A 25,045-nucleotide genomic window follows, 5' to 3' on the forward strand; every position below is an offset into this window, starting at 1 on the left:
CAACAGCTGCTGGATTTTGATAGTGTATGAGATGTTCTTTACCGCAAGGCATTTCTCTCAACATGGTTGACAGGTAGAGAGCGTTCACGTCGTAGCCGATAATTAGCTTCCAAAATCTTGGTTGTTTGAACCGGTGCAGCCTTATATGTGTCACCAACTTCGTGATACTGCATGAACACAAGACTTTGCCCGCCCACAACAGCTTCTTTCAACATTCCGTAAGCCTCTTTGCAAGGACTGTAAAGTTTCCCTCCTCGCTCTACCTACCCCTAGGTAGAGGTAATGCAAGCTCACTCCTGGAAGGCTAACTGCATCTTTCAAGATGTCGAAACCCTTATCGCTGTAGAAAGCTCTTATCTTTTCCAAGGCTTCCAACCGTGTCGCAACGTCGCGATCATTGTAGTAGCGCAACCAGTCTGCGAAGTTTTGCATTTCCTTTTCTTTGAAGATTTTTTTTTGAACTCTTGGTATTCTGAAAGACTGAGGACATATGCACCCTTCAAACGTGAGTACCATGCTGGGTAATCTGGAAGCCCAGGATAATTTAGCTTTTCAGGACAATCTAACCACTCGTAAGGAAGCCACGATTTCTGAACAGAACAACAGTAGGCTTTGACCCACTTTTCATAGCTGGTTCCTGGGCAGAGATAGTTGATAATGCGTAGAAACCGAAAGCCGTTTGTCTTCATAAACACCGTCTTGTTTGCGTTTTTACTGACTTTGACTGAAGCCGTTGTGTCGGCTAACAGCTCTGCCAAATGCTCTTTGATCAGGTTCAGATCGTAACGCCCGCAGTTGAAACAAAGGAAAGGCACTTGATCACATCATTTGCTCAGAGCATTCTTCTGCTTTCCTGGAATCAGGTATATGTCAACCGACAAGAACTCGGCCGTTACTACTTTCCGAATGTTTTTCCCGTGCCTCTCCATTTCTTCCATAAACTTCTTGATTAGCTCTTTTTTGCTTGCGTCGCAAATATGTGTGGGCTCGCGTTCTAGCATGTCGCCGATGCTCACTGAAATGGACACATGAGTTGCTTTGTATGTGAGTATCGCTGTCACCTCATTTCGCTGTTTCTTATCGTGCCACGATTCGAAATCGTAGAGGATTGTGTGCGGATAGCTTTTCGTGTCTTCGTTTGGAGTTTTTCGCTCTTTTTTTGATCATCACACTCCCATTGCTCAATGACAGTGTAACCCACCGCTTGGAGCACAGCGGTGCGTTTGACTGTCGCCTGATATCAATCTTCGCTTGTTTGGTTGTGGCTCACGATTTTATCGTGGTTGTAAGTGAAACATCGTGGGTACTGGTGCCAGTGGCAACCGTGGTATTGAAACACAGTCCTTGTTGTTGGTTCATAGCCATCCACAGGAGCACGCACAATCCACCTCTTGCCACCATGCCCGCATGCTACGTGATGGACATGTTTTCCAAGCCGCCTGCTCTCTCTCGTAAGCCATCTAATGGCTGATGGTGATGTGTTATTCTTTGCATAGAAAGGTCTCTCGGAAGGGGTGTGTGGGATTTTGACCTGCTCGTTTGGGCAATTGATAATTGTTCTTCCTTGTGCACATGTTTTAGCGTGTCTTTGAAGATGACAAGCTTTTGTAAAATGCGCTTGACAGTTGATACATGAGTATGTTTTAGCCAGTTTATTGATGTCTTTGATGAGAAAGGCGTGTCCATCATGAATCATGATTGTCATTATGTTATTTAACTTGTCTGAAGGATTCTTTCGAAGGTGCCAAAGAATTTCACCATTTTCCTGGCACTCAGGCTCATAGACTCTGATGCCAAGCCAATCTGGTAGCTGTTTCCTCTGATTGATGTGCCTCTCAACCTTATCTAATCCATCAAGCGATGTTTTTGGGATGTTGTTTGGCGTTGTTTGAGATTTACGAAAAATCTTGCTAACTCTCTCGCAGCCTGTGTGCTCTGATCAGGGCATGCCCCCTGATAAACAGCTATGCAGCACCAGAGACACAAGTTGTCGTTAAAAGTATCTAGCGAGACCATTTTCAATACACGCCCTTGTCGCGCAAGGTTGCGCAGCCAGTCTGGCAACGGCCCTGTGCCAAACATCAGTTGGTTGTCAAGCACAGCCTTTACTGCAATATTGGGGAATTTTACAGACACCCATTTAGTGTTAGGACACTGGATATTATCAAGATTCAATTGCTGATTCTCCTGCTCATTCACCCATCTTTCCGCTTCAGCAAACGCGTTTATCCAAGGTGAACCCGTTTGCTGTTTGTGATAAATGATTCTACGCCTAGTTGCATTGTTTTACGTGTAAGTATGCATCACTATAACGGATATAGAAAGCTGTGTTTAAATGTCGTCTAAACTTTGCCATGACAGAAGGTGTGTGATTCTCCCTCATCCTCCTATCAAAAGTCCATCTGATAAACCGTCGCCCTCTCCGCCTTTCCACGCTCTCTTCCATAACCTCGCGTGCAACATCCATCCTAAGGATCTCGTTCTGAAAGTTAATTAGTTGCGGCTGCCTTCCAGGTTGACCGGTCTTAATACATTTTCTCCTGTGGAGCTCGACGTACATCTCTCCAAATCTGTATACATGGTTTTGGGCACCTGTTTTTTGTATGACAGTTGTCGTTTTGCTTACCATTTTGCCGCCTTCTTTACATTCTTCTTTTGGTTTTTTTTTCTGTTTCCAACATTTTACAGTGGTATTTTCTTTGGGTGTGAAGTGTGTGACATTGCGTAAACGTTTTGCCACAAGCTTCACAAAAGTTATCACGCAAAGACCAAATGCTTGGTGACTTTTTAAACGTCTTACCGTCAATAGAAAGATATTTCCCTTCGTAATTCATTGATTCAGCCAAATCTGTATACATGTACACTGCAAACGTTTAAATGAGAATTTTGTGCCTCGAGTTGTGCCAGTAGTAGGTAGAGGGTCGAATAGATACTGGCAAAATTCTTGTGTGCCCTCCCTTGACCCCGGCTCTCCAGCGGCAAGGCTTCCAAGGCGGTGAGACTGTCTCACAGAGCACAAGAATTTTGTCAGTATCTATTCGACACTCTACCTACTACTCCTATACTCAATATGTGTATTTCAGAGGGAAGTTGTATAGCAGTGTGGTCTTTTCAAATAAACTTATTTCTGTCTGCCTAGAACATTTGTACAGACAATAAATGTCTGTAGAAATGATGTCACAAGTTAAAGTTTTTATGAGTTGGAAGTTTTGTGTTTTAGCCAGTCAATTAACATAAAATGTAAACTAAAGTTAAGTCATGGAGACATGAAACAAGGATGGTTTCAACAATATTTTATTGTTGTGGGTACTGTAATGTCAAAGTTTATGTACATTTATGTTTCCACATTCAGTTTAGTTATTGTTTGAGATGTGTACAATGTTTTGTCGTTGTGTCTTTACTTGATTTTTGTTACTTTGGATACCCTTTCTGTTTAAGAAAGTGTCAGGATTTTGTTGTGTGGGACATTTGCAAATGCTGAGTGTTATAGGGTTTATGACTTCTTTTTGGCAGGTACTTCAGTTGTTAGCTAGGTTGTCTTGTAATTCAGAGAATACTTTGATCTGAAAAGATCACTGCAGTATTGGGATTGTTCCTTTTTATAATTAATAATTTTATTGTCGTGATGGAGAATTCGCCAGAAATATCAATACAGAGCCTCATAAGTCGTAATTAATTAATCTATTAGCATAATCATTTGCCCCTTATTCCACTCTTAGGCCGGCACGGGACTAGCTCAACCTCCGACAGCAGACCCAGGGAAACGGAGATTAGTACAACTACACCTAGTGCTTTTGCTTCATGCACATAAATGTCAGCGTGGAGAACAGAATGCCCAGAATGGTGCAGTGAAGCCTTGCAACTTACCTTATTGTAGAACTATGAAGAATGTGCTCAACCACATGGGAACATGCACTGCTGGGAAAACATGTCAAGGTTTGTAGAATTGTTTGATTTAAGAACATTTAATGTTGAAAATAATTGCTCCTTAGGTGAAAATGAGAAAACATTTAGTTAACCATTAAATTGACCAAACAACATTAAAAATGAATTTCAGTATTACTCAGATCATTTGAAACCATAAAACTTTTGATTTCACTAGTTGGTATAGTTCTGGAATTTACTGTCAGTGTAGTACAATCATGTGTATGTTGCCCACTTGTTAAGGACCACATTAGAGTTATTTGTAAGTTTGACATCTCAATGATGACCATGTTTTGTTTGTCGGCTGGAAAGCGTACAAACAACTAGACCAACAGCAACAACACCTGTGACCTCATTCCTCTGCCATAAAATTGTGACAAGTCCAAGTAGTTATTATTGTTCAGCTCATTCCTCAAGTAGAGCTAGTCTTCAGAATTCCCATAAAAAAGAACCTTGAAGGTAAAATATTTATTCTGTCAAGTGTTGTCATGTAGAGACATATATTTGTTCAATGTTATTGTGTTAAGAATATTGTTGTGTTTTTGTTTCAGTTGCGCATTGTGCTTCATCACGACAAATTATTTCACAATGGAAAAATTGCTGGCGACTGGATTGCACAGTCTGTCTTCCTCTTAAGCTTGCATCACATAACAGAAATAGAGGTATTGTTTAGAGTATTCTATTTAGTTTGATCAGAAAACTTTGCGGAATAATTTTTAACACACACAAATAAAAGTTTGATACAAATTTGTTTGGTTTTTCAAGAAAGTCTAATTGTATGCACAATACCCTATATTTGGTCCAAAAATGTACACAATGTAGATCACAAAACCAAGAACCCATTCGGAGCGAAAATTTGTATGAATATTAGTTTTTAGCTGCTCTTATACATCATGAATGTAAAACCTCAGGAGGATCAGTAGCTTTGTAGTTTGAATTTTAGTGACGTCATGTGAAAGCCACCAATACCCAATAGAAAAACCCTCGACCCTTGCATGCCTCACCGGCTCCTGACACTTCTTAAGAGAATAACACACTTAAATTGTATTTTTATTGTAAACTACATTTATTAAGCTTTCTTCTGATACATGGTTTGTTGGGGTTTTATTGAAACTGGCGCGCGTTCGAATTTTTTTCCGAAGGACACCCGCGAAGGTGGAAGTAACCTCATCGGTCCGTCATTGTTTATATATTGTGGTAGCTCTATTATTAAAATGAATGATAAAATATAGTTCATTTGAGGTATTTTTGTTTGGCATAGTACGGGTCTAGGAGCGAAAAACCGAACAACTGATGGTTGACGTTCAGTACTGCAGAAAAGAGATTGAAGGCTAAATTATAATTACAAAACAAAGCAAATGGTTTTGTAGAAAAAATACAGGTTATAAAATACGCGATCATCATTGGTCATTGTGTATGGTTATATTTTGATCAATGTTCTTGAAACGTTCAACAAGCGATCTTAGCGGTTTTCAGATCTTTCACATTCAAGAAAGCCATTTTCACGATTGACAACATTTCGAATAAATCAAAGCTGGAGAATTTTTTTTTTTCTAGCAAGTGAATTGCAATGGATGACTTTGCTGTATGGAAGCGTGTTTTCATTTTGAAAACGCAATAGCTTCCTAATCTGTCAAGTAGCTCGCGATCAACGCGTGACCTACGAGATCTCCCGGAGAAAATGGAGCAACCACATGACTAAAAAGTGGCGTTTATGGCGTTTTAGGCTGTCTTTAAACTATAGATAAATTTCACGTTTCAAACAGTCTACATTTATTAGTTAGTCATCTTTGGTTACGGTTTGTGGTTTTATTTCGATCAACATTCTGGAAAAGTTCAACAAGCGTTCAAAGCAGTTTGCAGATCGCTTTCACATTCAGAAAAGCCATTTTCACGATTTATAACGTTTCAAATAAACCAAAGCTCGAGAAAATGTCTTCTTCTAGCAAGTGAATTGCAATGAATGACTTGGCTAGATCATGGAAGCGCCTTCCTAATCCAGGCCTGTTCCTAATCTGTCAGGTCACAGGCAACCCAAGCTCTCTTTATGAACCACACAAGCAACACAATATGGCATCGAATTATAAGGGTTTATGTGGGATTTTCTACAAGATATCCATGGAGGTAGTTAAAAGTGAAAATTCTCAATATAAATGGCTTACCTTATTCCATACGTGTGTTGTTTGCTCCTGGTGTGGTTATTTTACCGATTTAACTTGATTTAAGCGACTTTTTTGAATTCCGGTTTTCCCTTCATAAAGAGAGGACAAGGCGAAACACCTCAGTCGGGACAGCCTGCCGAACGAAGTCAAAAATCCCACGCTAAAATGTACCCACGGCCACAAATCCACCGCAGTATTCAAGGGCAAAGGGTGATCTTTCATTTGAATTCTCTAGCTACACAATCGCAGCCCTGCGAGCGACGCCAGGCGGCTCTTCGTGTCCCCAGTGAAACGATAAAACGATGGAAGAGCTCCGTGTCCGTTTGATCCGCGACACAAAGACCGTTGAAATCGGCTTGGTAACCTCGTCATGTTGGCAAACCAAGACTCGCGGGGGTACTAGACCGAAATTTGTCAACCAAACTTCTTGAAACACCCGGGGTCCCCTCAGGTCGAATTTACAATGCAAAATAAAAATCGTACACAACGCTTTTGCAAAATGGTTTCAAAACCAAAGAAACGTAAGATCAACGGCGAAAGCTCCGTAGAAACTGAGGAGGTACAATCATTTTTGAAGCCTTGAATGGCTTTTCTGAATGTGAAAGCGATCTGCAAACTGCTTTGAACGCTTGTTGAACTTTTCCAGAATGTTGATCGAAATAAAACCACACACCGTGACCAAAGATGACTAACTAATAAATGAAGACTGTTTAAAACGTGAAATTTGCCCTTGAATTCTGCGGTGGATTTGTGGCCGTGGGTACATTTTAGCCTGGGATTTTTGACTTCGTTCGGCAGGCTGTACCGACTGAGGTGTTTCGCCTTGTCCTCTCTTTATGAAGGGAAAACCAGAATTAAAACAAGAAGATCTGTTGGATCTTATAACCGCGCGTTTAAAATTTAACTGTTTTCTTAGCACTACAGTCGCAACGCAGTGCATATTCCAAAGCAATCTTTGATGATTCATTGATTACTGTAGACATCACAGCACTTGATCAACACAAACTCTATTATCGCGCTATCAGTCGTAGCCGTTGTGACATCTCCGATGACGTAGTAGTCTTAATCTGGAACTTTCTTCGGGATATGTATGGGCATGAAGATACGAACACTACTACAAACCGCTTTCTTTCTTTAAAGTCACGATTAAATTTAATTGTTTTTTCCCTTGAGTTAAGGGTTAGCAAAGAAGTCACACGAGTCGCATAATTCAAGAATTGCGTTATCTACGGCTATCTTTAGTACGGTGGTTATTTCCCTACCAATGACGTAATCTTTGCACGTTCTGACACGTTCTTTGCTTGGCTTGCAAATATTTAATTTTCCTCCGATCTATGAACTGGCTGTGATGAAACAGTCAAAGGATTTACTTCATTTGCGTAAAACCACAAGAAATACTCACAAAATTACAAATAAATTAATGACCGTCGCTTCTGCCGAAATAAACTTGCAAAGTAAACACGATCGTATTTGTCACGTAGCGAAAGTGAAAGCTGCAACGTCAGCGCATTCCATGGCTGACGTAATACCTTTTTTCACCGTATTTATTATTCCCTTTAAATCCAACGCTTTGATAAAACGAAAAGAAAATATATTTTACCCACAAAAAAGAAAACAATATCGGTAAAATTGTCCGTGTATTTATGTTTTAACAGCTTCTGGCGGAAAAAAATCACATGTTGCGTGACTCAAAGTTTGGCCGAGCGGAGGTCTGCGTCTGGTCACCGACAAAAAAAAAAAAAATAAACCACGGGTAAACCTAGAACCGCGCTCGGCCCATGGCCGCGCGGTTAAAAAGTCGCTTAAATCAAGTTAAATCGGTAAAATAACCACACCAGGAGCAAACAACACACGTATGGAATAAGGTAAGCCATTTATATTGAGAATTTTCACTTTTAACTACCTCCATGGATATCTTGTAGAAAATCCCATATAAACCCTTGTAATTCGATGCCATATTGTGTTGCTTGTGTGGTTCATAAAGAGAGCTTGGGTTGCCTGTGGTCAGGTGGCCCGCGATCAACACGAGACGCACGTGAGCTCTCGGAGAAAACACAGAACTAGAAAGTGGCGTTTATGGCATTTTTGGCTGTCGTTTCTGCTTGAAAATATAGATAAATGTTGCTTTTCGAACAGTGTTTATCTAGTATTTGCTCAGACATTTTCCGCATAAAGTAAAAAGTTTCCAGCACTCGCCAACTTATTATGCTTTGTGATGACGTCATCGTGTTCTGACTGCCGACTCTATGTAAATGGCTGCATCCCTTCTACACTACTCTTCCCAGTGAATTTACAGAGATAGGCAATCTACTGCGCTTGTTGGTTCAGTTACTTTGCCTTTTAAGCGGGCTTATGCACTTAGGACACTGAGCGCCGATCGATGATTGCGATTTGCGAAAATCGCCAAGTGCGATTATCTTCGGCGATTTCGATTGCGCTACATGTTGCAGATATGGTGTAGCTCTTCGCTATGTTAATCGCTTGCGATCAAATTCGTTGTGACAGTCAGTTTTGAAGTACCGCTTCATTTGCGGGAAAACCAATTGAAAGGTGAGATGAAACCGAGCGATCTTAGTCGCAAAGTTGAATAATACCCCGAGAAAAAATTGGAAACCGTTAATTAAAGTAATTTTCAGTTAGAATTAGATTATTCGCTCTCGATTTCTATCACCTCATAGAATTCTCGAGGTGATAATCTAATGGTTTAATAGAATGAGAATAGCATAAAAAATGTTGCTTTTTTTCCATGCGCTATGCATGACTTGTCGCCTAGATATTTCGGAAATTGACGCGTAGCACACTTTTAAAAAGAAAAGGTTGTAGACATCTTTGGAAAAAAAGTAAATCCCTGTTTTTCCAGAAACGGAAAATTCCCATTGGTTGAAAGGCGACAAAAGTGTCATTACCTTGACAACAGCCGATCATGATTAGCCTCAGCCACAAGTTGCTCCAAAATTTCTTAAAAGTTGCCCCAAAGTTCTTTACAAGTTGTCTGAAGTTGCGCGAATTCTATAAAAAGTTGCTTAAAAGTTGCTCGTCATTTAAGTGATGTCTTTTTTACTAGCCAAGTGCCACTGGGAAAGTACAATAATGCAATTTAAAACTAATGCCCTTTTTGCTTTTTTTTCTTGGCAACGCAACGACTGCAGACGACGTTCAAATGTAAGACTGTGTAATGTCATTTGTTTTCCTGCACAATCAGAGCACTATAACATTTCAAACAGACAAACATTGACAGAGGCAATAGGATAGATTTGCTACAAGCTGTTTGGCTTCTCTGCTAGAGTCGTTTTCATTCGAGGAAGAGTTGGAAATTTCTTCCTCTGAACTATCTGAAGTTTTGATGTTCGTCGCCACTGTCGCCATTTTGAAAAATGTGGTCTTATTTGCCAACCGCTGACCTCAAACTGCGGGTAGTCCAACTAAGGGGGAGGGGGTGGGGCACAAGGTTGAATATTAGCACATTGTAAAACTGAAATTTTCATATAAGGATACATAACAAGGTTTAAACAGTATAATAGGACTTTGTAATTCCCATGAGTTGCTCAAAAATTTAATCAAGTGCCCCAAAACTCAAAAGTTGCTCCAAATAGCAAAAGTTGCCAGAAAGATGCTCCAAACAGCGAAAGTTGCCAAAAAGTTGCCGAGCAACTTGTGGCTGAGGCTAATCATGATTGCGTCCAGGCGTGTTTTGCGGCTTGCAGCAGTTGCCATCACTGACACGTGCCGTAATTCGTAATGGACTGGTTGTTTTTAAAACAGAATCCTGTTAGGTCATTTGAAAAGTGATGTGGTTTGGGACTTTTTCAGCTTGCAAGAATTATTTTTTGCGCCCACTGCCTTTTTCTTTCGGGTTCAAGTCCCTTGCATGAATTTTTCCTTTGAGGAGGAGGTGGGGGTGGGAGCATAAAATTTTCCACTGCCACAATCATGCCTGGTTCAGGGTTCAAACAAAGATTTATGTTTCAGACAGTCTTTTTGCTTTTCTGTCAAAATTATACTCCGGGTGAAACATAACCAAGTATCAGACACATCTAGTTAAAAACCTAAAATCACCTTGTATTGCAGTTTTTATTTGATGTTTAAGGAAATGTTAATTTAATTGATTGGCCGCCCATTAACAAATATGAGGCCAATGTTGCCTAGTTCCTGTACGGCTTTCTCCTAGGCCTTCGTGGTCAATTGATTTCGGTGATGTATCCCAGACGAACCTAGGAACTAGGCAAGGGCCAATGGCGCCATTGCGGTTGCCGGGTCTGGGGGCATGCCCCCCGCCCGTCTCCCCAGAAAAGTTTGCAAAATGGAAGCATCTTTGGAGCGTTTTCCACGATTTTCAACCGATAAATTTAATGTATCGATTGGACTTGAATGATAATGTGTCTTATACTTTGTCAAAAACCCAAAATAGATTGAAACTGCCCATACTAAGCACATCTGTTGTGTTAACACCTCCATGTTTATCTTTGATTCCAACGTTTGGTCTTGATCTTAGGGGAAATGTTACGGTTCGACATGTGTGCACACATCTGTGCCACAATCTTCATTTATACATTTCAGTTGTGAATTATTGGTATATGTTGACAGGCTCTCAAAACATGAATCAAGCAGGATCGCTGTTTATAGCACATGGTTCTATCACGTTTAAGCCATGGCTACTCAGCATCCATAATGAGGTTCCTGCGCCAAAATGTATCAGCCTGGAAAGGGAAAAATGTCCGAATTTCTAATTGTAGAGAAAACCTGGTGAATGGGAATTCCACCAGGGCCGGGAAAACTGTAATACAAAGTGGCTGCTAAGGTGCCTTTCAGGCGGGCACAGTTTGTCAGCCTGACAGTGGAATTCACTCTGCAGGAATTGTTTTTCTTCACTCCTTCTTTGCACGTTTTTTTTTTTTTCCAGTCACCCTCCCTTGCATGAATTTATTTTTGTACTCTCCCCCCATCACTTTTCTAATGGTCCGTCCCTTAAGAGAAATTTCAACGTTTCTTCGCTCAAAGATGAATAGAAAGAGGTTGCTGTTCATCTTCTTCGATGGAAAGACATTGCTGCGATTTCTCCGACCGGCTTTGAGGAAAGTCTGATATATCAACTCTACGCAAAAGAAATGCAAATGGTGCCAATGTTGTTGTTCTCCTTGTTTAACCACTCAAAAGCGTCATGAAAGAATAAATAGAACAGATGGAAGAGCTTAGGATTTCTTCCATCGTTTTGTCAGCAAAGGACGGCGTGCTTCTGCTGATTTAAGATGCGAAATACAAGCTTGTTTTCGGCAGACAGCGGAAGACTTTTTGGATGCAAAATTCCAAAACATGTTGAAGAACGAAGATTCTCCATAAAATAATTGTGTCACGCTCATTGTGGTTAACAAGTGCCACACCGTGTAACGCCTTCGGAATAAATTCTTCGCAGATATGTAAGTAGCCTGTGTTGCAGACGCTAACAACATAAATTTACGGGGAAATTTCCGTCTCCGACGCAGGTTAATATGTAAGACGTCTTGCCAAGATCGCGCAAGCGAATAGCAAAAGAACAAGCGCATATCCCCTTTTAGCAGCTTTTTTTGGAGTTGAAGAAATCGCCTGGGATGACATTCTCAACAACCGAATGCAAGTACCAGATGTTCGAGTCTCATCAATCATTTCATTGTGTCTAACAGGTGTTCCTGCAGCCGTTGTAGCGTTGGTATTCTTTTGTCGGCTCGTGAGTTTAGGTGCTGTAGGATAGGGAAGTCGCTTGTTGTTTGCCAACTGATACTTGTAATCAATTAAACAAGCAATTTATCGCTCAAATTTTATCGGTCCGATTTAATTAATTGGTCAAATGGTGGAGCTGTTAGTAACAAGGCGATAACAGGGGGAGGAGCCTAGTAAGTCCATTTTTTTTTTCCAAATAGTCCAAATACGGTGTGTATGTCTGCAGTCTCTCTATTCTTCCTTCTCGCTTCACTCGCATACCCCACCGCCCACCCCGGCGTCCTTCGCGCTAGCTTCGCTCGCTTTTTCTTTGGCGTGCGTAAATAGACAGGCTGTGAACAGTCTATAAGCTTTTTAGTTTGTAGCGAAGCGCGCTTAATTAAACAAAGTAAGTTTTGCATGACTTTAGTTTCCGATTCTTAATATTTACTACAAGATCATGTTGGTAGTAGCTACTAATTAGTCTCTGATGGCACGAACCTTCCGAGGTATTGGAAGAATGGTCAACCAGAAAAATCAAAGGATGGTACAAAATAGTATCGTATTGGTTTGTTTGCACGCATTATTTCGTGATGCATGTGTGCGTAGTTTAATTTGCTTTAATGAGTGTCTCGCTTAAAACATATCACTGCCTACACATGCTTACACAACGAGGTATTCATTGCATGGGTTCGGGTTGTCTGTTTGCATGCACTATTTTGTGTTGCATATCTGCTTCTAGGAGCGTCTCCTTTAAAACGTATCACTTGCCTCGTACACATTGCACTTTCTTTTTACGCACTCCGCCTATTGTGCGAGTCGTACGAGTTGACAAAGCCCCTACCTCAAACTTGGGCTGAAATATTCTACGTGTCTATAATTAGATACAGTTCACCAGTTGCACGACTTGTACATCTCGTACGAGTCGTACCAGTTGAACGGCTTGAATCATAGCGTTCGAGACTTGAACAAGTCGTGAGTACTGGATATGCATAGAGCAATTTCAAACAGTTGAAAAGTTAATTTTAAGGTATTCTTTTGCAGATCCAGTTGCGATTCTAGCTAGATCGCTACTTGAATATCCTCCCTATGAAATCGCTCTGAGGACTGGAGAAGTGAAGGTTTATCGTGCGCGTATCATGGTGATTGGTCAGGCTGGTGCAGGGAAGACAAGTCTCATAAAATCCCTCTTAGGGTTGCCATTTGACCCTGAAGAGGACAGTACTTCGGGAATTGATCCTTCATCTTTTAGAATTGACGTTGATCAGGCCAAAGATTGGCAATGTACAGATCAAAACTTAGATGTGTCTCAATTTACAGACGAGCGTGCGTCTATGGCAGCTGAAGAACTTGTCAAGAAAGAAACAGAGGCACACTTGGCAGAGGAAAATAGATTGCACGCGAGTCAGGTTGGTGATATTAACTGGATGCGTTGACCTGAACATAAAATAACACTGTTTTTCATTTATTTTCCAGTTAAATTATTAACTAAAAGCAGAGATATATAGCAATTTTACGTCTTGGTAAGCATACAGGGTTATGCATATAGTGCACAATTGAGCTTGATTGTGTCGCTTACGGGCAGCAGGTAGAAGTATTGCAGACAAACAGGAAAAGGACTATATTTTTATATATCTTTAACTGAGGGATATCTGGCCTTCGAAAATACTTTCCATTAGAAATCAATGTCAACTAAATAGGACCTGGCTAAATGTTCTCAGTTTTACAGCTGTCATGCACTGTTTTCCCGGTTGGGTGTAGTTTTTTTTGTTTTTTTTTTTTTCAAAACTCGGTAATCGTTTAATATCCTTACTTAATGGGAAGATCATAATTTTCTAACTTTTTTGTATTCAGTGCTAGTACCAGGACTTGTACTAGTACAATATATCAAGTTTCTTTCATATTTTCATTTGTTACATGGCTGAACTGGTTCGCATTGGGGAAGCATTGATCGCGTAGTGGTGAGAGCCCTCGCCTCCCACCAATGTGGACCGGGTTCAATTCCGGCCCGGTGCCAGATGTGGGTTAATTGAATTGATGTTGGCTCTCGCCTTGCTCCGAGGGTTTTTCTCCGGGTACTCCGGTTTTCCTCGAGCTCCCTCCACAAGAACCAACACTCTAAATGCCAATCCTACCAGGATAGTGGACCTGCATGAAAAACAGATAAGGCTGATGTGGCTTCCTCTCTAAATATTGTAATTTATTTTAAAAGTAGAATTCTGATTGGTTATCAGCCCCTGGTCTTCTTTTGGTAACACTTTCTTGTTCTGGGTACCACAAAAACCTTACTCCATAATTTATGTAGCCGTAATTACCCATGAAATGTTGGTACTTTTGAGTGAAACTTCTGGCAATATCAAGAATAGTATTTAGCCCAGTGCTTATTTAAAAAGGTCACGCGCATTAACGATTAAACTAGAGGTAAAACTGAAAACTTATTGAAATTATATACAACAATAAGTTAACTTTTTTGAGAAATTTATGTTTTAGGTTCTTATCGATGACGGTAAGACCAGCCACAAGGATTCAATTGCAACCGTTTCTCTGTCACCTGACAAAATGGAAGAAGCTCCTTTCGAAAATGATCGTGATGGTCATCATCAGAAAACTAAACTTCCTCAGTTGAAGATTGATCCCGCTTTACCTGAAGAACAATTCACACGTTGCCTTATTAAGTATTTGTTGGATTTAAGCCTACACCGTGATAACACATCCAAAGAACCAGTTGTCGATTTAGATCTGTGGGACTTTGCTGGACAGCATCTATATTATGCTTCGCATGCAGTGTTTTTATCTCATCAAGCAATATATCTACTGGTGTGTAATCTCAGCAAAGGATTAAACGACCCTGCTCAGCCTTGTGTCAGACAAGGAGCTCATGAGAACTATTTAGAAAACCCTAATGATCAAACAAATCTGGATGATCTGTTGTCGTGGCTTGTTTCAGTCAGTGCTGTCTGTCCGTCAAAGCAAGGGATAGCTGAGGTGGAGCTTCCGTATGACCGCCCTCCAGTATTTATCGTAGGGACGCACGCCGATAAGCCATTTAAGAACATCAGGCAAATGAACTTAGAAATTCAGAAGGCAGTTTGTAGAAAGCACTACCGAAGCCACGTGATCCCTCGCTATATCTCTATTGATAACACACGTTCGTCGTCAAATAATGGAGTTGATGAACTGAAGGAAGAAATTATGAAAGTGTTAAAGCAAGAACCATACATGGGAAAGAAGATACCTGTCAGGTACATTAATTTGCACAGGGAGATCATATTCAATCCAACTGGGGGTCATTTCAGCCTTTTAGTATACCACTAAAACAGCTAAGAGATCCGATGACTTAAATTGGCCAATCAGAAAGCTTTCAGTATTACCGTCCAACATTTGTACCGGGCGAAGTCTTTCCTGCTTTCTTGTAATCATAAGTTACACAGTAAACCATACTAACTGGGAAAAATATGGGCACTCTGTCCGAGTTTCTGTGGGACCTGGGACTAATATCACTGTAGGACCATCACGTGTAGTAACTAACACAGGTTTACTAATCACGTCAGCCCTTATGTTTAAGAAATTGAAGGAAAATTTTATTAAACTGAACAAACTGAATAAAGATATCTCAACTTAAACCTCATCAAAGTTTGCTGTCAATTAATCAGTTAATTAGCAATGCCTCAGTCGACAGGTCGGCATACAGTCATAGTCACTGACTGAACATTTGATTTGCCAACAGATGGTTTAACTTCGAAAAGGCGGTTAAAGAATTAGTTGCCGTAAATGTGCATTACTTGGATCTCGAACAACTTCAAATCATTGTCCAGGAAGTGTGCTTGATCAAAGATAAGAATGACTTTGATGTGATGCTGGAGTTCTATCAAGACCTTGGCTTGATTGTCAAGCATGGCAGTACGGTTGTACTACGGGCTCAGTGGCTGATTGACGTATTCAAGCAACTGATAACAATTCCATGTTACGAGAATATGGTAAGAAACAGAAAACTTAAAGCGCCTGTAACTTTTAGTACTTTTTACTTTGATGTGAAGTTTATATGAAATAATTCATATATGAACTGCGGTTGTAGATGAAAGTGAAGAATGATCATCGCAGTAAATTTTCCAATTTAAGCAATTGGAGAGGAAAAGCCTGAAAAAATCAGGGCTTCCACGTGATTCGAACCCGTGACCTCCGCGATACCGGTGCGATACTCTACCAACTGAGCTATGAAGCCAGACATTGGGAGCGAGGGCAATTAAATTGACCTCGCTCCCATATTGTGGCTTCATAGCTCAGTTGGTAGAGCATCGCACCGGTATCGCGGAGGTCACGGGTTCGAATCCCGTTGAAGCCCTGATTTTTTCAGGCTTCTTCTTTCTAATTGCTTAAATTGGAAAATTTACTGCGATGATCATTCTTCACTTTCACTTTTTACTTTCTCGCCTGAATTTTCACACCACTCAAAGAACTTCTCTGGAATAGTTTTTCTACTGCAAAACGCGATTTTAAAATGATTTTCATCATTCACCTTAAGTTAAGTTAGTTTCTCTCGTTAACAAAGAAGCTGTGACGTCACTATGACGTATATAGTTTTTGATAAAAGTCATTTAAAACTTACTTCCATCGATGCGAACACTCGCTAGTTTATTTTCTTTTATACATGACAAGAACGGAAGTCACTGGATCTACCACGTAACTCGCATTTTGAGACCGTCTCCTTTGTTGACCGACCATCCTACTGATTAATTCAAAAAAATGTTCAAATGTTGCTGTTTATAGTAGTCAAAGGGCTTAGCTACAACTAAAGAGTTTACAGGCATGCCACTTTTAAAAATTGAAAGAAAGAAATATGTCAATTAAACATAATAGGATTCAAAATCCCTACTGCCGGGAGGCAGACCAGTTGACTATACACTAGCATAACCGAAGAGTTGAACTATAGGGTCTACCAAGAAACTACTCTAGCTAAGTCGTCAGAGTGGGACTTGAACCCGCGACCTCCGTATTTTCAAGTCAGGCGCCCTAACCACTCGGTCACGCTGCCTCCTAAATTATTTGATTCATTGATCAATTGAGTGGACTAGATTTTATGGTTGTTCTTATTGGCTGAACTTTGTCTCTTGGGCAACGAAAAGATAAATATGCGAAACACAAATATTTCAGATTCGTGATATTTGCCCTCTGATCCTGGCACCTATACTGTAGAAGCTGGTTAAAATTTCTTTTTTATGCAGGATAGTCGTCAGTTCACCTAAAGCATTTTTCATTGTTTTATGCCATTTTGTGTTGTTTTTAGGAACCCAGATATATCAGTAGCTGGCGAGAGCTAGAGGAAGATGGTGTTCTTCAAATGGAATTTGCTCGTCACTTGCTTTCCAAATTTACTCAGCAAGCCTCTGTCCCTGAGAGCAAATCCATTACTGAGAAGGATATCTTAGCTATGATGGAGCGTTTTGGTTTAATCGCTAAGTTTGCTGATGGAATTTATTTCGTACCAGCCCAGCTCAGGTCGCCATCACCTGAAGATTTACTTGAAAAGGAGCCCACTTCCTTCGATCCTTGCCCACTGTACATCGACTTTCCGAGTGGTTTTGTGCCTCATGGTTTCTTCTCTCAGCTTGTTTCGCGATGCATCTGCTGGTGTTCTAAAACTTGTGACCTCCGTCCGAAGCTGTTCCACTGTGCAGCTCTGTTCTTTATTGGAAAGTCAATAAGGACTCATGAATTAACCCTTGTTTGCAAGAAACGGTTCATAAAGGTCATCGTAAAGCAAGTAGCCGACAAGTTGTCGGCTGAAGCAGAAGAGGTACCTTCTCTTGTGCGAGAGTTTCTAGAGGAGACTTTGAAATGTATAAAAACTGAGCTGCCATGGTTCCGTAATTTGAAGTACGAGTTACGGATCGCATGTCCTCTTTGCTCAGGAAAAATGTGTCGTGAGCACAAAGAAATCTGCACCCATGAAGACTGTTTATGCTTACTTGATGTGGTCAAACCAGGAGAACAGTTGTTTTGTCGCAAACGTAGTAAACAACTGAGAGTTCACAAACTGGACGAATGGTTTCCGCAAAGAATCAGGCTTCAGGTATGATTTTTATTTTTCCATAAATTCTACTTTAAAGTGAAGGATCTGGATCGGGAGGTATAGACATTGGTTACTGGTAAAAATTCTTCGGTCAGTTGTAATATTTTATTTTGTCTTCCAGTTAAGACTTAAAGGTAAAGTCGCGAGTTGTCAGTTAAATCTTATTCGGTTGACTGTTCGTCATTTGTACGCCAGACTCCCGTAAAATATCAAATTTATAGGAGAGCACCGTGACTTTGAGAGAAATATTTTGTACTCCCTTGCAACCCACGTAGATTCATTCAGCAATTCTACTGGAATCGGTTCTATCATATGATATCATCCTAACCAAGGATAAATAGTGACTTATTGATAACCGAAAGTTAGGTCTTAACGGGATTATCTCAGACCGAGACCTTGCCGTATTGACTGAGCGATAGCAAGGTCAATACAGCAAGGCCGAGGTTTGACATTTTCTCGTAACTACCAAACGTTCGAAGTTAATAAGTGGTTTATTATATGACTTTTTAAAACATAAACAAGTTGTTGACGAAAGTTTCAGTTTCTTCTTGGCTCTCAGTTCCATGGTCTTTTCCGACACCAACTCATTCGTAATTTAACGCTATGAATTCGCTGTTCTCCTGAAATTGTAGCTTGTCAGGGAAATAGAATACCTCTTCACTCATCTTTTTCAGCCTCAGAAAACATTTTCAGGAAAAATGTTCAGAAAAAAGGCAATGTTTTTTAAAATACCTTTTGCTTTGTTTTCGTAGGCCCGTCGTTGCTCGTGGGCATAACGGGAGAATCATGCCCTAGGATTAGCTAATCAGAGCACGCGTTACAAAAATTCTCAGCTACAAACACAAGCCATAAAATAATATGCATTCTACACGACTTTGAATTACTTCAGAGGGCCAATAACTAAAATCAACCAATATTCTCTAAACGTATTGGACCGGGAAGCCCCCTCCCCCCACATCCTTACCCTATTTATGACCAAAATCTGCGATTTTCCCTACCCTATTTATGACGTGACCAAAAATTCGATATCCTATTCATGACCGTTGCAGCTGGCACAGTTGCCCTAAACATAAGTTATGAAGGGCTTTTGTTGAGGGTCTTATAAATAATGATGAAAAAGTAGCTTCTTTTAAAAAAACATATCCAATGAATTCAAGACTAGAGTACGGAAACCATACGCGGTGGAAAATGGCTGAAAAACCATACCCTTTGGTATGCCTACATAGCCCATATAAGGAAGTACCACCCTCCCCCACGGTCCCGGATGATTACCTTAAAAGATTTTTTGGTGGTTTTATGGCCTACGTTTCTGAATGGACTTTTCTTTTTCTTTTCTTTTTCTTCCAACTCTTTTTCCCTTAAGTTTTGTTTAACATCAGTGTGGTAGATGTTATCGCGTTGTCAGTTTAGTAGGCCAAATCTCAAGGACATTTTATGGCATTTATGTTTTAACTCTAACAGATAGAACGACTGCGAACCCGAGATCTTTATGTTACTCATTACATTATTTGTATTAGCCCACCATCACCATCTTAAGTACTGTTACCATTTTTTTTGATAGTTGTTATTTCTGTAATCTCTGTACATTTTGTTGTCTTCCAGGTTGCAAAGGACAAGACGGCCCGACCTCCTGTCGAAGGTGAGTACATACCAGTGTAGAAAACTGCGCACAGGAATCAAAAGTCAAAATCTAATGGTTTGAGTTTTTAACCAGGCAGTGTGGATATCCGACCGCTACAAGTTCGTTCAATTAGACAAAGTGATGTGCAAAGTTCTTCTTCACATGCAAGTGCAGATTTTTGAGCGCTTAATTTAGTGTTGCTCACATAAATACTGTTAACTTTTATGATCAGTCCTCGAGTAGCCAGTCCCGCTATTACCTGCACGAATGTACTAGTGAGATATACGCGGAATGTCTGCGGTCAAGTAGTTTCTAGCTTACGGCTCTGATAAGAAAACCATTTTAAAAGCGTCAACAGTAGATATCGAGAATCCTGAGACAGGTTTTTATTTTCACCAAAAATTTCATTTTGATGAATTATTTTCAGAAACTGAATATTGTTTTAATGTTGCGACATGCTTAAATCGGTTTTACGAAATCTAGGAGGATTTGAAATCCTTCTCGACCGAGCAAGAAGAGCGAATAGTGGCCGATGAAGTTCACGCAAGTATTTTGATTAAAAGCCAGTACAAAAAAGAACTTGCCTTGACTCTTGATATTACATAACATGGATGAAGTAAGAACCTGCGATTTAGAACCTAGATTTTTTCAACTTAGCCTAAATAGGTTCTTATAGAAATGGTATTTAGTGGGATTTTAGGTTACTTAGGCTCTTAAATAGGTTGTGAATTTGATAGGGGCACTAGCGTTAGCCTAACAGGTTCTTAAACAATTCGTTTTCTTTTTACCAGTAGGGTCAGTATGGTTATTCAGTGACGTACCCAGCCTTTTGGGTCATGGTTGCGGGAGGGGAGGGGGTGGAGGGGGATGCTATCTCGTCCGAAATAAGTCACCATCAAGAAAGTTAAGTTATAAAGCCGTTCAGAACGCATGCGTATGCCACCATGACTGCAAACTTGTAATATAACACCAGCGTCTGCACGCATCTATGGAGGGGGAATTGGGACAAAAATGTAATTGAATCGAGTTTCATGCCATTAGACCATTAACGTCGTGCCATTGAATCATACGTCATTCTATCGTATAAATGGGTACCGGCAAATTGTTGGGAAAACCTAACAAATTGTTAGTGAGTGACCTGCGGTGGACTAGCATCCCGTCCAGGGGGAGTAGAATGCTCCTAGCCGCTTCATGCTACAGAAACCGGGATAAGTTCCGGCAGCTATGAGCCATTCGACTCCAAGGCTTCACTTTCACATAGGATCAGACCGGATGTTAGTTTCAATCTACTAGGGTTCTATCGCGAATGCCGTTCTCTGATTGGCTACGCTACTCACTATCTATTCTGTGATAGATAGTAAGTAGCGTAACAGTGTGCGCTTGTTAACAGAATGACGGCCGCTTCTTTGCGTTTTCGAGGTGTCTGTGAAGAGTATTTAGATAAAGGTTTGAACGACTAGTAGATTTAGACTAAAACAATTAGATTATTCGCTCTCAATTTCTATGCGATAGAAATCTCGAGCTCATAATCTAATTGTTTAATAGATAGTGAGTAGCGTAGCCTATCAGAGAACGGCATTCGTGATAGAACGCTAGTAGATTTATACTAACGACGTATGATTCAATGGCATGAAACTCGATTCAATTACATTTTTGTCCCAATTCCCCCTCCATATTGTAGTCACTTACCAGCTCTCATAAAACAGGTAATGTCTTAGAGTTGCGTTTCTTCTGAATGATACTTGAAAAATTCTATACGTCACAGTAGACCTTATTTGCAAAATTTTAAACTCGTGAAGGGGAGGGGGCGGGGTTCCGGAACTCATGGAGCCCTTCTCCGGGTACGCCCCAGTAATTCAATTTGCACATCCAATTTTCAGAGAAGGTCAACCTATGAGTTCTAAAGAACGAGATATGCTATGTGTCTTTCATACCTACTTAGTTCGTTTGGAAATTAAGCAAACTAGACGAAAAGCTGCTGTATAAAGGTCATTTTGCTAAATTGTTCCAGCTTCGATTATGTGGTCACGTTTTTAAAACGTGAAAAAAAGGCAAAACAACATATGACATAACATAACCTGTCTACAACTATTAAAAAATATATTTCCGAACATAGTTCACCAAAAGGATCTCTTTGATAAAATAAACAAAACCGGTAAGCCCCTTTTCTCGGGATTCTCGATTTTTACATGTACAAACAGACACTCTTAATTTCCTTCTCAGCCGCGGCACACCAGCTTGGGACCGGAAATGATCAGAATGTCTGCCAAGAAACTTTTCAAGGTGAGGAACTCTTGACTATTTAAACATCTGTTGGTTTGCGAGGAGGCTCCAAGAATTTGTTCTTTGGTCTTTTATTTTTCGGACTAACCTCTGTCTCTAACTTCTACTACTTGACTAACAAATGCACGCCCACTTAAATACCATATCGGTAGCTATGTGTGGGTCACACGAGCAATGGTTGTTTGTTCCCACACGTATCGTCCTTGATATGTGGCGCACTTCATTAGGGTGTTAAATCAGTGTGATGAGGGTGCCGTGAAAACTGTATCGACTTTATTGACTGCCTCTGCGGTAATCTGGTTAGGAGGGCATACCGTGCCCATTTCTTTTAATCGTTCGCAACTGCATTTGCCAGGTCTAATATATAACAAGCATATTACTGTTGCTCTTGGCTATCGACGTGCCAAGAGCATGTCGTCTGTCAACTATTGTTTTCTCAGGTATATTTTTTATGCAGCATCACGCCTATGCATACTGGTAAAGGCGTCTTCTGTTTTTTAACTTGCCGAGTGCATTCTTTTGATTTACGGCGGGCTTCGTGACTGGAATTGAGCGTTTTCCCCGTCAAGGATCATGATCACCGACGCCAGCAAAGCCTGGGGTAATGATTCTTTTCGGCAGTTCTGAGAAAAAGGTCCGGTGACTAAGAATAATCTGTTGAGGCAGATTTAGTGATAACTATTACTAGTTTATTACGGTTGCACAGTACACCGCCGGAAAATAAACATTAGCCTTCATTTGGCGCGAAAATATGCTCCGATATTTTTCCGCCGACATTATCTGTTCCGAGAAGCGAAAATTTTTCCGAGAGCTCAGCTAGAGGAAAACTGTGAGCTTTGAGGAACAGATAATGTCCAAGGACAAATATCGGAGTATATTTTCGCGCCAAATGGAGGCTATCGTGGTTATTATCCTTCAAATGTTTTTCGAAACACGGGCAGTTTTGACAACTGGGGAAAATCACTCAGATATTCACCAGGTTTAGCTAGGGGCATATTCAGTCACGTGACGAGCTTAGATCAGTCGCGAGAGAGCGAAAATATTTGATGGATTATAAGTGCCAATAGTTTTACTTTCGCACGGGTAATGAAAATTTAAAAGGTTAGTTCACGTTTAACAGGTAACGTTACGTACATTCATGCTGTTCGTCGCCGTATCCAAATCGTCAAGTAAATGTCGCCTTTCATCGTCTGTCTTGTATTTCCAATGTTGTAACTACGTGTAGTTTTTTTTCTTTCCTTAGGTACCGTATTTGTACCATTTTATTGTTAATAGAAACTACTGGTAGTAATATGTGTAGTTAAGTGTTCAAGTCATCCATAAATAAACCTCTATGTCGAACAGAGTACAGTATCTGACGTAGTGGTTAAGCTGGATTAACTTTGCGAGATTAAGAATGATTTACTTCAGTTTGTCTATTCATTGTTGCCCAAATATTTTCTGCCTGTAGTAATTTAACGGAACGAAATACTAATTGCATTTTCTTGTTTGCACTGACAAAACTCTAATGTATTAGTACGCTTTAATTAGCCATCAGTTTGCATGTCTTTAAGGCCCAGTTCAGACGTCGTGCTTCTGTCGTGCTGAACTAAATTGTAATTAGGTTCGACTGTAGCACAACAGGAAAACAACTCTGATTCAGACGTCGTGCCAGAGTCGAACCAAATTTCAGGATATACTGATGCCTCGTAACAATTCTCCTGCTAACTCCCCGTGGGAACGTAATCTCGCCAAAATTCATTAACATAATTTATGAATTTTGTTTAGCGCGGCAGAAGCACGACGTTTGAATCGCTGCCGTGCCAGAGTCGTGTAGCACGGCAGAGCTTGTCGAACTTAATTCAAAAGTTTGATTCAGACGCCGTGCTTCTGCCGTGCTTTTGTCGAACTTAATTCCTGAATTTAGTTCGGCACGGCAGAAGCACGACGTCTGAACTGGGCCTAACTCTCAGTAAAATTATTTTCTCCTTACAGTTAAACAAGGCGAACCCACGAGGAATGAATTAATAGATTTGGGAGAAAAAATTGCCGAAAAATGGAAAACACTTGGGCGTCGCCTTGGTATTGAGGATCCGAAGGTTGAAGGAATAGAACATCAATATGACCAACTGGGTGAAAAAGGATACCAGATGTTAAGGCTTTGGAAACAGGAAGAAGGTTCAGCCGCGACTTACCAGGCTTTATGTGATGCATTAAAGCGTGTAGGACGTAAAGACCTGGCAGAACAATTTTGCTGCATTGACGGTAATGTCGTTTGCATTATTAAATGTGGACATGGGAAAGACATGGGAAGCTTACTTTTCCAGCCACCCCTCCCCCACCCAGGAGTATAGAACCATGCCTGCGAACTCTCAACAAAATGCTTGGGGGAAGCCTACGAGGCCGAGTACCATCAAATCTCGCATACAGTTAAACTTTACGAATGCTGTCGAGGAAAAGGTTGTTATTATTCATCGTGGTAGATGCAATAGAAATCTTGAGCTCATAATCTAATTGTTAAATGTAAATGCTGACGTATACCGATCAATAGGCCTAAATATGACAATCACTATTTATATTTCTAGACTTTGTCTATGTCTGCCTAATAGTAGGGATACAGCATTCGTGAAGTAATAAAGTGTATTATGGTTTGTTTCACGATGTAGTATGAAACGATGTACTGGAAGTACGTAGATCGATCGATCAACGGATCGATTTACCAACAACGAGACGGCGCAGCCATGGGGAGCCCTGTATCCGCGGTTATTGTTAATCTCTACATGGAGATATTTGAAGACCAAGCAATAGAGTCCGCACCTTGCAAGTCTAAGATCTGGAAACGCTACGTAGATGATACTTTCACCATCCTGGATCGGGATAGAGTTGACGTCTTCCCGCAACACCTAAACAGTCAACAACCATCAATCCGTTTCACCACGGAGATCGAGAACAACAGCAAGCTCGCCTTTCTCGACACGTCAGTTTATAGAGAACCTGATGGCCGCCTTACCACCAGTGTCTACAGGAAACCAACACATACTGATCAGTACCTAGCGTATGATTCACACCACCCTCAGTCAGTAAAGCGCGGTATTGTGAAGTGTCTGTACGACCGGGCTAAACGTTCGTGACTAAACCATCAGTAGTCGCTGGAGAGAAGAAACGTCTGTCATCTGTACTTGTTTCTAACGGATATCCCTCCTCTTTTGTACAGAAGATCAAAGGCACGAACAACCCCAAGAAGAGAGCCCGTAGCGGAATTTAAATCCACCGCCGTTTTACCTTATGCCCAAGGAGTTTTGGAGTCTCTCCGCTGCTGCCCAGAACAACAAG

The 25,045-nt window shown here is 40.6% G+C and overlaps 2 protein-coding genes across 3 annotated transcripts in view; one reads left to right on the forward strand and one right to left on the reverse strand.

Annotated features, from left to right (window-relative positions):
- Positions 1-25,045, reverse strand: part of LOC110053644 (uncharacterized) — a 294,177-nt gene that overhangs the window by 224,817 nt on the left and 44,315 nt on the right. The window lies entirely within an intron of this gene.
- LOC110040493 (uncharacterized) overlaps positions 1-25,045 on the forward strand; it is a 77,989-nt gene that overhangs the window by 47,151 nt on the left and 5,793 nt on the right. For both annotated transcript variants that reach the window (XM_089285971.1, XM_089285970.1), the window contains 9 exons: positions 3,720-3,936; positions 4,476-4,586; positions 12,804-13,168; positions 14,250-15,001; positions 15,487-15,736; positions 17,044-17,829; positions 19,432-19,468; positions 21,674-21,733; positions 23,708-23,977. In XM_089285971.1, the coding sequence (XP_089142097.1) occupies positions 3,720-3,936; positions 4,476-4,586; positions 12,804-13,168; positions 14,250-15,001; positions 15,487-15,736; positions 17,044-17,829; positions 19,432-19,468; positions 21,674-21,733; positions 23,708-23,977 (2,848 nt within the window). The remainder of the gene's footprint in view (positions 1-3,719; positions 3,937-4,475; positions 4,587-12,803; positions 13,169-14,249; positions 15,002-15,486; positions 15,737-17,043; positions 17,830-19,431; positions 19,469-21,673; positions 21,734-23,707; positions 23,978-25,045) is intronic.

This window comes from Orbicella faveolata, unplaced genomic scaffold (genome assembly GCF_042242905.1).
Source record: "Orbicella faveolata isolate gen_17 unplaced genomic scaffold, um_ofav_v1 contig_13, whole genome shotgun sequence".
Lineage (NCBI taxonomy): Eukaryota > Metazoa > Cnidaria > Anthozoa > Scleractinia > Merulinidae > Orbicella > Orbicella faveolata.